The 14318-nt window shown below is 42.7% G+C and overlaps 2 protein-coding genes across 4 annotated transcripts in view; one reads left to right on the top strand and one right to left on the bottom strand.

The window, feature by feature from the left end:
- The first annotated feature begins 1867 nt into the window (after nucleotides 1–1867).
- cplx2l (complexin 2, like) lies at nucleotides 1868–8384 on the top strand. The gene is made up of 4 exons (XM_027134677.2): nucleotides 1868–2046; nucleotides 3688–3767; nucleotides 7078–7256; nucleotides 8118–8384. Exons 2-4 carry the CDS (start codon nucleotides 3737–3739, stop codon nucleotides 8310–8312), a joined length of 405 nt encoding a protein of 134 aa, XP_026990478.1. The 5' UTR covers nucleotides 1868–2046; nucleotides 3688–3736; the 3' UTR covers nucleotides 8313–8384.
- A 1595-nt stretch (nucleotides 8385–9979) lies between these two features.
- tmod1 (tropomodulin 1) overlaps nucleotides 9980–14318 on the bottom strand; it is an 11817-nt gene continuing 7478 nt past the window's right edge. For 2 of the 3 annotated variants that reach the window (XM_027134666.2, XM_027134667.2), the window contains exons 9-11: nucleotides 11900–12044; nucleotides 10990–11095; nucleotides 9980–10440 (exon numbers count right to left, since the gene is read on the bottom strand). In XM_027134666.2, coding sequence (XP_026990467.1) covers nucleotides 10422–10440; nucleotides 10990–11095; nucleotides 11900–12044 — 270 coding nt within the window. In that variant the 3' untranslated portion in view covers nucleotides 9980–10421. The remainder of the gene's footprint in view (nucleotides 10441–10989; nucleotides 11096–11899; nucleotides 12045–14318) is intronic. The other variant, XM_027134668.2, reaches the window with a different exon arrangement.

The raw sequence follows: 14318 nt of genomic DNA on the forward strand, positions 1-14318 counted from the left end.
TCATTATTCTACTGGTCCATGTTTTGTTATCCACTCTGTAACCCAGGTGTATTCCTTTCTCTCCATATATCTGTTGTCATATTTTTGGGTTATTTTTTAGGAGAGCTGTACTTGATTGACTGTGAGGTTCCATTTCTATCTATTACGAAGTCTGTAGTACAGTTCATTCCCCCTAAAACTAAACACACATCTCGCTAAGGTTTTTAAGAGCATATTCCATATATAATAACTAATAACTTCCCTGGTGTTTGTTCCTTGACTATACAGTGTTTTTTCTTCCCACCACTTTCCCCACGCCATCCACGCCATCTTATTCTCCCTGTCTATGTGTTTCCTGTAAAAGCAAAACCTTCATTTTATTTGTCTTAAAAAACTTATTTTCGCTATATTTTATCTCTTGCCCCATATTTTTAAGCACTCCATAGAGAAAAGAAAGGGAGTAATGAACAAAGACAAGAAGAGAAAGTACAGAAAAAAGGAAGCCTCCCAGTGTAATTTATTCATTTTTGAGTAACTGGTGTTTTATTATGTCACAATTTTATTAAATTCTTTCTTCGTCTAAACTTTTTTATTTACTTGAAGCTTTGTAACTTGCCGTACGTTCAAGCACAATTTTTGATGCCATGAAATTTTCAAGAAGTGTCATCATCTTGAAAATTTCATTTCCTTCCACCTTTTAATCATTGTACCTTCATCAGTCACCTCTAATTCACATTCACCAGTGTTCTTACTGTTCTTACACACACACACAGAGAGAGAGCAGGATGCGATGAGAGATGGGGACGATGGAACGGAGAGAGAGCCGCGATGAGGAGCACGCAGTACGGAGATCCCGAGACGAGAGAGCGCGAGAGATGAACGGATCTGCGCGCGCGCGCTGCGCGTGTAGAGTCTCACTGACTCGTGAGAGGCGTGACTCTCGAGAGTCTCTGCTGCTCTCGCGACGCGCGCGAGCGCGCGAGTGCGATAAACGTGAGCACGAGATGGCGTAAAGCGTGCGCGCGCGCGCGCGCTGCGAGAGAGAGATGACGTGATGAGCGAGTGAGTGAGTGTTCGCAGAGTGAGTGCCAGAGAGAGTGAAGGGAGGACGGAGCGAGGAGAGGATCTTGTCAGTGATGGATGTAAGTGCCAAAATGCAGCAGCAGTGCGGTGGTGAGAGCACTAACACCGCAATGCAGGGGCATGCGAGATATACAGACACGAGATAGATAGATAGAGAGAGAGAGAGAGAGAGAGAGAGAGAGAGAGAGAGAGAGAGAGAGAGAGAGAGAGAGAGAGAGAGAGAGAAGGGGGAGTGTGGTTAGAGTCCTGAAGCACAGAGGGCAAAATGGTGGAAACGAGCCATGCATGTTAAAGACAGCCTCACTCTGTCATAGCACACTGCAGTGACTGGAGGCAAAGAGAAAGAAAGATAGAAATGAAGGGCAAAGAAATCTAAATCTTATTGTTGTTTGCACTTGCAGCATTTCTGACCTGTCACTGTCCTTGAGGTGTGTGTGTGAGTGCACGCGCGCGTGTGTGTGTGTGTGTGTCTGTGTGAGACATGTGCTCATGTGTCTCTACTTCACACATTAAGGCAGAGAAAACTCTTCTATTTCTATTACTTTAAAGCATGAGATAAAAGTATTGGCACTTTATCAAAGAGAGAGAGAGAGAGAGAGAGAGAGAGAGAGAGAGAGAGAGAGAGAGAGAGAGAGAGAGCATGTTTAGTGCTTTAAAGGTTTTATCATCACTGAGCTGAAAGTGTTGATCACGTGATTAAGGGGTCTCCAGTGTCGTAAAAAAAAAGTGCAGGATCATCATCAGCATCATCCTCAATCCGAGCTGCAGCCGGACACACACACATACACACATACACACACACACACACACACACACACACACACACACACACACACACACACACACACACACACACACACACACACACACACACACACACACACACACACACACACACACACACACACACACAGAGGTGAACGGAAGCACGCGCTGGGACGAGAGGCATCACGATCTCGCAGGACGCAGGATCTCCCGCAGCAGGTACACACACACAATAAACACACACTATACACACAATATACACTATACTGTACTATATACACTATAGTTAGTATGCATTATGTACGTACTGTAGTGTTACACTTTGTTTCAGTCAGTATTACTATATTAACTACATTTCAACCAAATTCAGGTGATTTTTTTTTATCAGAAATAAACCGCCATCACCTGCCGGTCGCCATGGCGACATCCATAACCCGCATACTACATAGTCTACATAGTCTAGTAACAGCGCAATGGCTCCGTCCTCAACTGAGTAGTAACATTGGCTGCTAACTAGGTCACTTAGTTACCTTCATATATATATATATATATATATATATATATATATATATATATATATATATATATATATATATATATATATATATATATCCTTATCTTACAGTTACCCTGTTTAGATAGCAGTGTTGTTTACCTTATTAATCATCATATCTACACTAACTCACAAACATGTCCTTGTGCGCTGTAGTGTGAGGTTTGGTGGTTTGGGACGCAGCCAGTGTTCCTCTGTGTCTGAGTGAGCGGACAGCGCGCATGCGCATACGAGTCACTTTAAAGCTCTGCTCTATAAAGCAAAATGCGACAGTTAATGTTTGTACTAAGATATTTTTGTATTTCAATGATTGTTTTATTTGTTTTCTAAATATACTACAATCCTTGTTTTCGCAAAAAGCAATGTTTGCATATATATATATATATATATATATATATATATATATATATATATAAATATATATATATATATATATACACACATAAAATTAATCTGGTCACCTTTGTTATATTATATTTTTATTAGCTGTAATTAATCCTCCAACATCATTATTCATCAGATTATGAATGTAATAATGTGACATATTACGATTATGAATGTAATAATTTGATATTATGAATGTAATAATGTAATCCATGTTATTGACCATTTCATGTAAATCTTTAGCATTAAATCACAAGATGAAAAGCTTTAGATTCACAAATGACAAAGAAATTAGTGAACATTTATAGCTATTAATAATCACATCAATGTATAGAAGAAGGCTGAATGTTGTGCAGAAACAGTGCTGATTTACTGAAATATATTTCTACATAAACAGTTTATATCACTACTCACTACTAGCTCAGCTTTAAGGATTCAACAAGGCAGAGAATTAAATTGGCTTCAACATGAATAATATACATGTTTTTTACCATAGCCATGGTGATGTGTATAACATCATCATTCTGTGTAATGATCAGTGTTATTTCTGGCAGACATTAGGAGCTTAGTGTAAATAGGTTGATGTTTCTGGTAGTAGTGATAATCTTTCTAGTCTGAGATAAATATTTAGCTAGCTGAGGTTAAGCTGGCGGCCATCTTGAATAAAAAGAAGCTCTTCCCTTCTCAGGATAGATTGATATAACTCTGCCCCCTTTTGCCACGCCTCCCTGATTAAAAGTCTGAATTGTATCGGAAGCTTCACTATAAACTTAATAATTAAAAAGATTAAAACCATATCAGCTCATTTCACCTTTAGCCTACTGTCATCAGAATAAATGAACAAATCAATAAAAAAAGAATAAAAGTGAAAGATGAAGTGTGTCTGTGTGACTCAGTCCTTCTCTCTGCCTTTCACACTGCAGGTGAACAAACACAAGACTCTGTACTGAACCCTGAGACTAGAGCAGAGCCATGAATTTCGTGATGAAGGCAGCGATGGGAGGTGGGTGCAGTGTGTGTGTGAGTGTATGTGTGTGTGATGAAGTGGTTGTGTTAAATGGCCAGAGTCAGCATTTGAGTGCCGCAGCAGCTGCAGCAATGTTTAATGTTGTCCCGGATTTCAGCTACAGTCATTCTGTAACACTGCACTCAGATATCAGAAGAATTCATGAACACAGACTGGAGCTCACTGGCTAACAGGTGCTAACATGACAGACGCTAACCTGACAGACGCTAACCTGACAAATGCTAACCTGTCAGACGTTAACCTGACAGACACTATCCTGAAAGACACTAAACTGACAGATGCTAACCTGACAGATGCTAACCTGACAGACCTTAACCTGATAGACACTATCCTGAAAGACACTAACCTGACAGATACTATCCTGAAAGACACTAACCTGACAGATGTTAACCTGACAGACACTATCCTGAAAGACACTAACCTGACAGACGCTAACCTGACAAATGCTAACCTGACAGACATTAACCTGACAGACACTATCCTGAAAGACACTAACCTGACAGACACTAACCTGAAAGACACTAACCTGCCAGATGCTAACCTGCCAGATGCTAACCTGCCAGACACTAACCTGACAGACATTAACCTGACACGCTAACCTGACAGACACTATCCTGAAAGACACTAACCTGACAGCCACTATCCTGACAGACGTTAACCTGAAAGACACTATCCTGACAGATGTTAACCTGACAGACAATATCCTGAAAGACACTAACCTGACAGATGCTATCCTGAAAGACACTAACCTGACAGACACTAACCTGACAGATGTTAACCTGACAGACACTATCCTGAAAGACACTAACCTGACAGATGCTAACCTGACAGATGCTAACCTGCTATCCACTAACCTGACAGATGTTAACCTGACACGCTAACCTGACAGACACTAACCTGACACACACTATCCTGAAAGACCTTAACCTGACAGATGCTAACCTGACAGACACTATCCTGAAAGACACTAACCTGACAGACACTAACCTGACAGACACTATCCTGAAAGACACTAACCTGACAGACACTATCCTGACAGACGTTAACCTGAGAGACAATATCCTGAAAGACACTAACCTGATAGATGCTATCCTGAAAGACACTAACCTGACAGACACTATCCTGAAAGACACTAACCTGACAGACACTATCCTGACAGACGTTAACCTGAGAGACAATATCCTGAAAGACACTAACCTGATAGATGCTATCCTGAAAGACACTAACCTGACAGACACTAACCTGACAGACACTAACCTGACAGACACTATCCTGAAAGACACTAACCTGACAGACACTATCCTGACAGACGTTAACCTGAGAGACAATATCCTGAAAGACACTAACCTGATAGATGCTATCCTGAAAGACACTAACCTGACAGACACTAACCTGACAGATGTTAACCTGACAGACACTATCCTGAAAGACACTAACCTGACAGATACTATCCTGAAAGACACTAAACTGACAGATGCTAACCTGACAAATGCTAACCTGACAGACCTTAACCTGACAGACACTATCCTGAAAGACACTAACCTGACAGATACTATCCTGAAAGACACTAACCTGACAGATGTTAACCTGACAGACACTATCCTGACAGACGCTAACCTGAAAGACACTAACCTGACAGACACTATCCTGAAAGACACTAACCTGATAGATGCTATCCTGAAAGACACTAACCTGACAGACACTATCCTGAAAGACACTAACCTGACAGACACAATCCTGACAGACGTTAACCTGAGAGACAATATCCTGAAAGACGTTAACCTGAGAGACAATATCCTGAAAGACACTAACCTGATAGATGCTATCCTGAAAGACACTAACCTGACAGACACTAACCTGACAGACACTAACCTGACAGACACTATCCTGAAAGACACTAACCTGACAGACACTATCCTGACAGACGTTAACCTGAGAGACAATATACTGAAAGACACTAACCTGATAGATGCTATCCTGAAAGACACTAACCTGACAGACACTAACCTGACAGATGTTAACCTGACAGACACTATCCTGAAAGACACTAACCTGACAGATGCTAACCTGCCAGAGGCTAACCTGCTATCCACTAACCCGACAGACGTTAACCTGACACCCTAACCTGACAGACACTAACCTGACAGACACTATCCTGAAAGACACTAACATGACAGATGCTAACCTGACAGATGCTAACCTAACAGATACTAATAGATGTTAACCTGACAGACGTTAACCTTACAGATGTTAACCTGACAGACGCTAACCTGACAGATGTCAGAATCAGATTCAGAAAATGTTTCCACATACGAGGAATTTGTCCTAGTACAGAAGCTCCACAGTGTAAACAGAATGGCATTGACAAGACAAGACTAGAACACATATATAATATATAATATGTTAACCTGACAGACACTAACATCACAGACGCTAACAGACGCGAACCTGACAGACACTAACCTGAATAACACTAACCTAACAGATGCTAACAGACGCTAAACTGACAGATGCTAACAGACACTAACCTGACTGATGCTAACAGACACTAACCTGGCAGACATTAACCTGACAGATGTTAACATGACATACACTAACCTGACAAACAATAACCTAACATGCTACTGTAACAGACGCTAAACTGACAGATGCTAACAGACATTACCCTGACCGATGCTAACAGACACCAACCTGACTGATGCTAAAAGACACTAACCTGACAGATGCTAACAGACTCTAACTTGACCAATGCTAACAGACTAACAGATGATAACCTGTCAGACGCTAACCTGAAAGAAGGTAACAGACGCTAACAGTGTGAGAGAGAGAGTGTGTGTGTGTGAGAGTGAGAAAGAGAGAGAGAGTGTGTGTGAGAGAGAGTGTGTGTGCTTGAATATTCAATATTTATCTGCATCAGAACGTGTACAGCACTGAGGAAGAGAGAGAGAAAGGGTTTGGTGAGTTGGGTGATCGAAAGAGGTAAAATGAAGTAGAGATGGAGTGAAAGTAATTGAGAGACAGAGGGGGGGTGAGAGATATAGAGAGTTAGAGAGATATGGGAGAGGATAAAAAGAAAAATAGAGACAAACAGATGGAGGGAGAAACAGAAAGACAAAGACAGGTTAATGAGTCAGTGTCACATGTCAGTCATCAACTAACGCTGCTGTTATTAACACTAATGTGTGTGTGTGTGTGTGTGTGTGTGTGTGTGTGTGTGTGTGTGTGTGTGTGTGTGTGTGTGTGTGTGTGTGTGTTTGTGTGTGTGTATGTATGTGTGTGTGTGTAGGTGGGCCTCCGGATGTGGGGAAGATGTTGGGAGGAGAGGAAGACAAAGACCCAGAGGCAGAGCGAGAGAAAGAGGAGGAGAGGCAAGAGGCTCTGAGGCAGCAGGAGGAGGAGAGGAAGGCCAAGTACTCCAAGATGGAGGCTGAGAGGGAAGTGATGCGGCAGGGCATCAGGGACAAGGTACATCCTCAGACCCACCAATCACAAGCAGCAGCCCGGCTCTGTCCCAAATCACTGGTCCAGCACTATGCAGTGCCCTGACTGTGCCAGCAGAACATTCACACACAGCACTCGACTTTGTGGAATCAGTTCTAACTTCATTTGACTGTTAATAGTCTCATCTGAGAACCCAATGAACGTAGAACAGTTAAATAGGGCATAGGACTCTAGAAACGCAGAACCCTGGAAATATAGAACCCTGGGAACTAATACTAGAGGGGAGATAGGGTTCTGAGAACACAGAACCCTGGAAATATAGAACATACATATTTAAAATATGACTTAGGAACCCTGTGGTGTACTGTGACCTTTACTGTGTGAAGCAATATGGTTTTTATCATTTTAACCTTCTATCTGAATCGTGTGTGTGCCTGTGTCTGTGTGTCTCTGTATGTGTGTCTGTATGTGTGTGTCTGTATGTGTGGGTCTGTGTGTGTGTGTCTGTGTGTGTCTGTCTGCGTATATGTGTCTGTGTGTGTCTGTGTCTGCGTGTGTGCGCGTCTGTGTGTCTGTATGTGTGTCTGTATGTGTCTGTGTCTGTGCATGTGTGTGTCCGTATGTGTGTGTCTGTGTGTGTGTCTGTGTGTCTGTATGTGTCTGTGTGTGTGTGTGTCTGTGTGTGTGCATGTGTGTGTCTGTATGTGTCTGTGTGTGTGTTTGTGCCTATGTGTGTATGTATGTGTCTGTGTGTGTGTCTGTATGTGTGTGTCTGTATGTGTGTGTGTGTGTGTGTGTGCGTGTCTGTGTGTGTCTGTGTGTGTGTGCGCGTGTGTGTGCGTGTGTGTGCGTGCGTGTGTGCGTGCGTGTGTGTGCTTGCATCAGTACGGACTGAAGAAGCGTGAGGTAGCCGAGGCCGAGGCTCAGGGTGCAATAGACGCAGCAAGTGAAGGCAGTCTGACTCGCCCCAAGAAAGCCGTGCCGTCCGGCTGTGGAGACGAAGACGAAGAGGAAGAGAGCATCCTGGACACAATGATGAAATATCTACCAGGACCACTGCAGGACATGCTGAAGAAATAACACACACACACACACACACACACACACACACACACACACACACACACACACACACACACACACACACACACACACACTTGTAAGAGCACCACAGTGAACAAACTCAGCTTTAGAGAATTAAGGTTCAGATCGTTTATGCGCTTCCGCTTTGTAACAACAGGGGGCGCAGTTCACACCACAGTCTCACCATCTTCCTCTCACACAGGTTCAGTGTGTAAAAAGATCTCGGCTGTGTCCCAAACGCCTGTGTTTATCCTCCATTACTTAAACAAACACAGAAATGTTCACTAGCTACATCTTAGTGTCACTGATATAAAGGGAATAAATCTAGCGTTTGGGACGGAGAACGTTTCACTATATAAGCCATATTTTAGCTTTAAAGCAAAATGCTGAGTCATTAAAGGCTACAGAAGTGTGCATGAAGTGTAGACTCCTTTTCTACTGTACACCGTGGACGTGTCCCAAATCCAGATATAATAACTTCATCTATGCATGTATCTGTAATAATGTAATATAATGAAGGCAATAAATGTTATTATTATTATTATTATTATTATTATTATTATTATTATTATTATTATTATTATTATTTTGCATTGTCAAACAAAAACATGCCAAAAACATTTTACTGTTTTTCTCTCCATAAGACAGCACATATAGACTTCAGGTAAAAGAAGAAGCTGAATATCAGTCATTTGTATAAAACTTTAGGAAAGTGAAGAAATTTCTTTGCACTTTGTTTCTTTCCGGGATCTTCTCAGCAATAATCGCATCTTCTGTTTGCTTGGCTTTGTGAAAAGGGCGAATAAAAGGAAAGGAGTGAATAAAAATGACTGTTTAAATGAAATGTGTCTGAATAAAAGAATGCAGTCTCATAAACCATGAACTCTGCACTTTAGTTTCTTGTGTTTTAGATGTGTTGGTTAACTGACACTGAATCAGACTCACTGCTCAATACACACAACTCTCAGTACACCACCCTCAGTACACACCATCCTCAGTACATGCAACTCTCAGTGCACAACTCTCTGTACACACCACCCACAGTACACACAACCCTCAGTACACAAAACCCTCTATACACACCACCCTCAGTACACAAAACCCCCAGTACAAACAGCTCTCATTACACAACCCTCAGTACACACAACTCTCAGTACACGCAACCCTCATTACACAACTGTCAGAACACAACCCTCAATACACAACTCTCAGTACAAAAATACTGCACAAAAAAACTGCAGTTTTTGTGTTTCCTCTCTCTTTGTGGGCTTGATGATGATGATGATGATGAAGCTTTGGTAAGCTTAAAGACTTCAAGGAAATGTTACATTATAAAAATGAAAGTAAAGAAATTGATGAGTCAAAAATAATATATTTATTTTAAATGTTCTCATTTTCATTTCTTTTCCATCTGAATTTGTTTATACACAAATTGACCATCAACATAAATACAGCAGGAGACAGAGAGAGACGGAGAAGGGGGGGAGCAAACCAAAAGGCCACAGATAAAAACAAATATAAAGTGGCTATTTTAGCATTACGCTAACATTATTCTCTCAAGTTAGCTCATATGCACTAGCTATCTTACAGACCGACGTCTTATTTAAAGCCCATTTACGGACTCAGTTGCCGCCCGCTGTTCTCAGAAATAAACCTGACACACATCCAAACACAATTATTTTATTAGGCAAATAAAACACAACTCATCAAAACAATCTGAGTTTTATATCAAATTACTGCTTGGTGACAAGAAGTGTGTGACTGATACACTGCAGATCATCACTTCCTTTGAACACGACCTCCATCTTCAACACACTCACAACCTCTAGAATATTTCACTTCCAACATTTAATTCACTTCATTCTACAGTTAGTCAGAAGTGTGTGTGTGTGTGTGTGTGTGTGTGTGTGTGTGTGTGTGTGTGTGTGTGTGTGTGTGCGTGCGTGTGAGTATGTTTGTGTGTGCGCGCACTACAGTAGAATTACAATCAGAGAGGAAAGGAAAGAATGCAGCCTCTGCAGTCCTTCGGGCCACCAAGGGGCACTCTCATGGTGTCATGGCCCCTGCTACACGTTTGTCCGACATTTGGGGAAAATTGGGCCACTTTCACGCCTTCTCTTTCTTACTGCAGAGAGAGAGAGACAGAGAGAGAGAGAGAGAGAGAGAGAGAGAGAGAGAGAGAGAGAGAGAGAGAGAGAGACAGAGACAGAGAGACAGAGAGAGGGGGAGAGAGAGAGACAGAGAGAGGGAGACAAAGACAGAGAGAGAGAGTGAGAGACTAAAATTACTGAACATGAACACATTTAGAAAGTAAGTAAAATTTGAGGAAGTAATGCACAGAGAGAAAGAGGAAAGTTGTGAGGCAATAAAAAAGTCCAAGATGTGAGAGATCTGCAACTGCTAACAACATGCGCTGCCAACTGAAATATGATATTTAGAATTGTGCTCATAAGAAATTATTATTGTTTCAAATATCTCAATGATAGTCAAAAAAACACCAGTAAGAAGGTCTGAAGAACAATAATATAAATACAAAAATCTCTCAGGAAATAAAAAGTCCAGCAGAAAACAAGAGAAGCAGAAAGTGAGGACGAAGCTGAAACAGAGCAGGAAGTGGAGCTCTGCAGACAGGAAGTAGCAGCTTTGAAGATTTTGTCTTAAATAAAACATTTACTTGGGTTTGGAGGAGAACTTGAATTTTTTACAGAAGGCTCTCTCCAGCTCGGGGACAGACAGAGTGAAGGTTATGGCTCCGTCTGAATCTGAGCGAACTATACGCACTGCAATAAACACACACTCATCACACACTCTTCTCACACACACTCTTTTCACACAAATATCACACACACTCTTCTCACACACACACACACACACACACTCACACACACTCATACAGACATCACACGCACTCTTCTCACACACTGTTCAGACACACACACACTCATCTCACACACTCATACAGACATCACACACACTCTTCTCACACACTGTTCACACACACACTGTTCACACACACACACACATCACAAATCACACACACTGTTCTCACACACTGTTCTCACACACACACACCTCACACACACTCAGTACAGCACCTCACAGTTAGTCACATACACTAGGTACCGTATGTGCCGGTAATCGCTAGTTGCTAACACTTCAGTGGAATTGAAAACACACATGAAATGAGTTTATTCGAAGTTTGATCTCAATCTAACAGCATTCTAGCTAGGAAAATGGACTGAATAGCAGACTGAAATCTGTAACCTAAGATAAGCTAGCTACATGTCACTGTGAGGCAACATTATATCTAACCACAGATTGCTGCTCTATTAAGCTACATTTATGAGCATTATATTAAAACCTTTTTCCTATTGTTATATAAAATAATTTTAGTGCTTAAAGATTTCTAGAAACCATCAGCAAGGTTACACTGAGCTAGCTGAGCTATGTTCTGCGAGGCTTAGTTAACTAGCTAGCTTTTTTAGGACTTATATCTAGGAATATTTCACCCCAAACATTTAATTCACTTCATTCGACAGTTATTCAGAAGTGTGTGTGTGTATGTGTGTGTGTATGTGTGTTACCCAGGTCATTGTTGTTCATCATAGCATTAGAACAGCGTAAGCGTGGACCCTGCTGTGTGAAATGATACCCGAATTTTAGCAGTGTGCTGTTTTTCTCCAACATACTAGCAATCTCCATCTCCACCTTATTTCCCAGGGGCTGACTCTATCACACAGACACACACACACACACACACACACACACAAATTCATTTGTAAAAAAATTCAAATACATGTAATTTGTGTTAGCAGGTTTTAATAATCATATCTGAGGTAAATGTTGATGTTCCAGATGTTTCTGTTTCATTTCCACTCTCACTCTGTCTTCACACTGTCTGTAATGAAGACTAAACTGCTGCTAGCTGGCTACACTTTTAGCTAGGCTAGCTCCAGACATTGAAAAAATGTAGCAAGATTGATCTGTGGCCGCTAACATAATCAGAGTTCATGTCTCCTTAAATTAAAGTGTTTTCGAGCTTGTGTGCATGTGTGTACATGTGTTCATGTGTATCTGCAGGTGTATATGTGTGTATTGATGCGAGCTTGTGTATAAATGTGTGTGTGCGTGTGTGTGTGTGTAGGGGGGCACGGTGGCTTAGTGGGTAGCACGTTCGCCTCACACCTCTAGGGCTGTGGTTCGATTCCCGCCTCTGCCTTGTGTGTGCGGAGTTTGCATGTTCTCCCCGTGTCTCGGGGTTTCCTCCCCCGGTCCAAAGACATGTATGGTAGGTTGATTGGCATCTCTGGAAAATTGTCCATAGTGTGTGATTGCATGAGTGAATGAGTGTGTGTGCGTGGTGTGTGTGCGTGCCCTGCGATGGGTTGGCACTCCGTCCAGGGTGTATCCTGCCTTGATGCCCGATGACGCCTGAGATAGGCACAGGCCGAGAAGTTCGGATAAGCGGTAGAAAATGATTGAGTGTGTGTGTGTGTGTGTATATATATATGTGCGTGTATCTCTCTCTTCATCATCCGTCAGTCCACTTCAGCTGACCAGGTCAAACGCCTTGGTCAGGTCTATGAAGGCAGTGTAGTGGGGCATCTGCTGCTCGTGACACGTCTCCTGCAGCTGTCGTAGTGAGAAGATCATGTCTACAGTTGACCGGCCGGCTCAGAAACCACACTGGGAATCGGGGTAGATACGAAAGGCTAGGGTCTGCAGGCACGCCAGGGCGACACGTGCGAAAGCCTTCAAACGATGCTGAGGAGTTCAGCAATGCTTTGTTCTTGTGCAAAGTGGCAATGTGTCCTTGTCCCCAGCAGAGGCAGAAGAGTTCATGCAGGGGTTGGAGTAGTGCTGGTTTCCCGATCTTAAGGACTTCAGGCGGGATGCCATTACTCCCAGTGGCCTTCCCACAAGCGAGGCAGTCGATAGCTTTTCTGAGCTCTTCCAGGGTGAGTGATGTGTCTAGTTCCTCCATGACTGGCAGGTCTGGGATGGTGTCTAAGGCGGTGTCAGTGACAACGTTTTGGGTTGCGTACAGCTCGAGATAGTGCTCAAGCCAGTGCTGCAGCTGTTTCCCCTGGTCTTTGATGACTTCGCCAGTCTTGGACTTAAGTGAGACGATCTTAGAGGTGAGTGGGCCTGTTGCCTTCTTGATACCTTCATACATGCCTCGTGGGCCATGCCTCGTTTTCAGCTCCCACTCTCACATTGAAGTCTCCTAGTAGGTAGAGGCCCTCAGTACTGGGATATTGGATATTGATTCATCCAGTGCCTCGTAGAACTGGTCGTTTTCTTCTGGGTTTGAGCAGAGGGTTGGGGCATACATGCTGAGGATGTTGGCTGGTCCTGATGATGTTGACAGCTGGAGAGCAAGGATCCTCTCAGTGCCCGATGACAGAGGCTCGATGAAGGCGACAAGTGTGTTCTTTACAGAGAAGCTGACACCTTGCTGCCTAGGTTCGTCCGAAGGCTTTCCTTGCCAGAAGAAAGTGTAATTGGCTTCCCTGATGGTGCCGCTGTCAGCCAGTCGGGTCTCTTGAAGACAGGCAATATCGACATTTAGTCGGGAGAGTTCCCTGTCAATGACGGCAGTCTTCCGTGCGTTGTTTACCTGCTGCAGGTCAGTGGTGAGTCCAGGACACAAGGTCCTGACGTTCCAGCTTGCAAAACAAAGAGCTGGAGTCTTCTTCTTTCTTCTTTGTATCTTACCTGGTGCAGAGTTTGTAGCCTACTTGTCGAGATGATTCTCTAATAGGGCTGGGCGATAAAACGATAACGATATGTATCACGATAGACACGTGATCGATAAGTGCTCGATAAGACGTTAGAAATTTTTTATTCTTCGTCGGAAGAAAATAGAAGTTGCAAAGCAAGTTTGGTTGCATTAACAAAGACACTCACTCTCTGGTAACCTAGCAACTTGGGGAGTGACACTCTAACAGCCAATCATGTAACAGTATCAGTTTGGTTGCGCTGTATCGTTTTCTCGTGCTG

The sequence above is a fragment of the Tachysurus fulvidraco genome, chromosome 7 (genome assembly GCF_022655615.1).
Source record: "Tachysurus fulvidraco isolate hzauxx_2018 chromosome 7, HZAU_PFXX_2.0, whole genome shotgun sequence".
Taxonomy (NCBI): domain Eukaryota; kingdom Metazoa; phylum Chordata; class Actinopteri; order Siluriformes; family Bagridae; genus Tachysurus; species Tachysurus fulvidraco.

Excerpts from the sequence above, each read along its gene's own strand:
- cplx2l (XM_027134677.2), top strand. The coding sequence starts at position 3,737 with ATGAATTTCGTGATGAAGGCAGCGATGGGAG. Across the intron at positions 3,768-7,077 it reads GATGAAGGCAGCGATGGGAG|GTGGGCCTCCGGATGTGGGG; the intron begins GTGGGTGCAGTG and ends GTGTGTGTGTAG. Across the intron at positions 7,257-8,117 it reads GGCAGGGCATCAGGGACAAG|TACGGACTGAAGAAGCGTGA; the intron begins GTACATCCTCAG and ends TGCTTGCATCAG.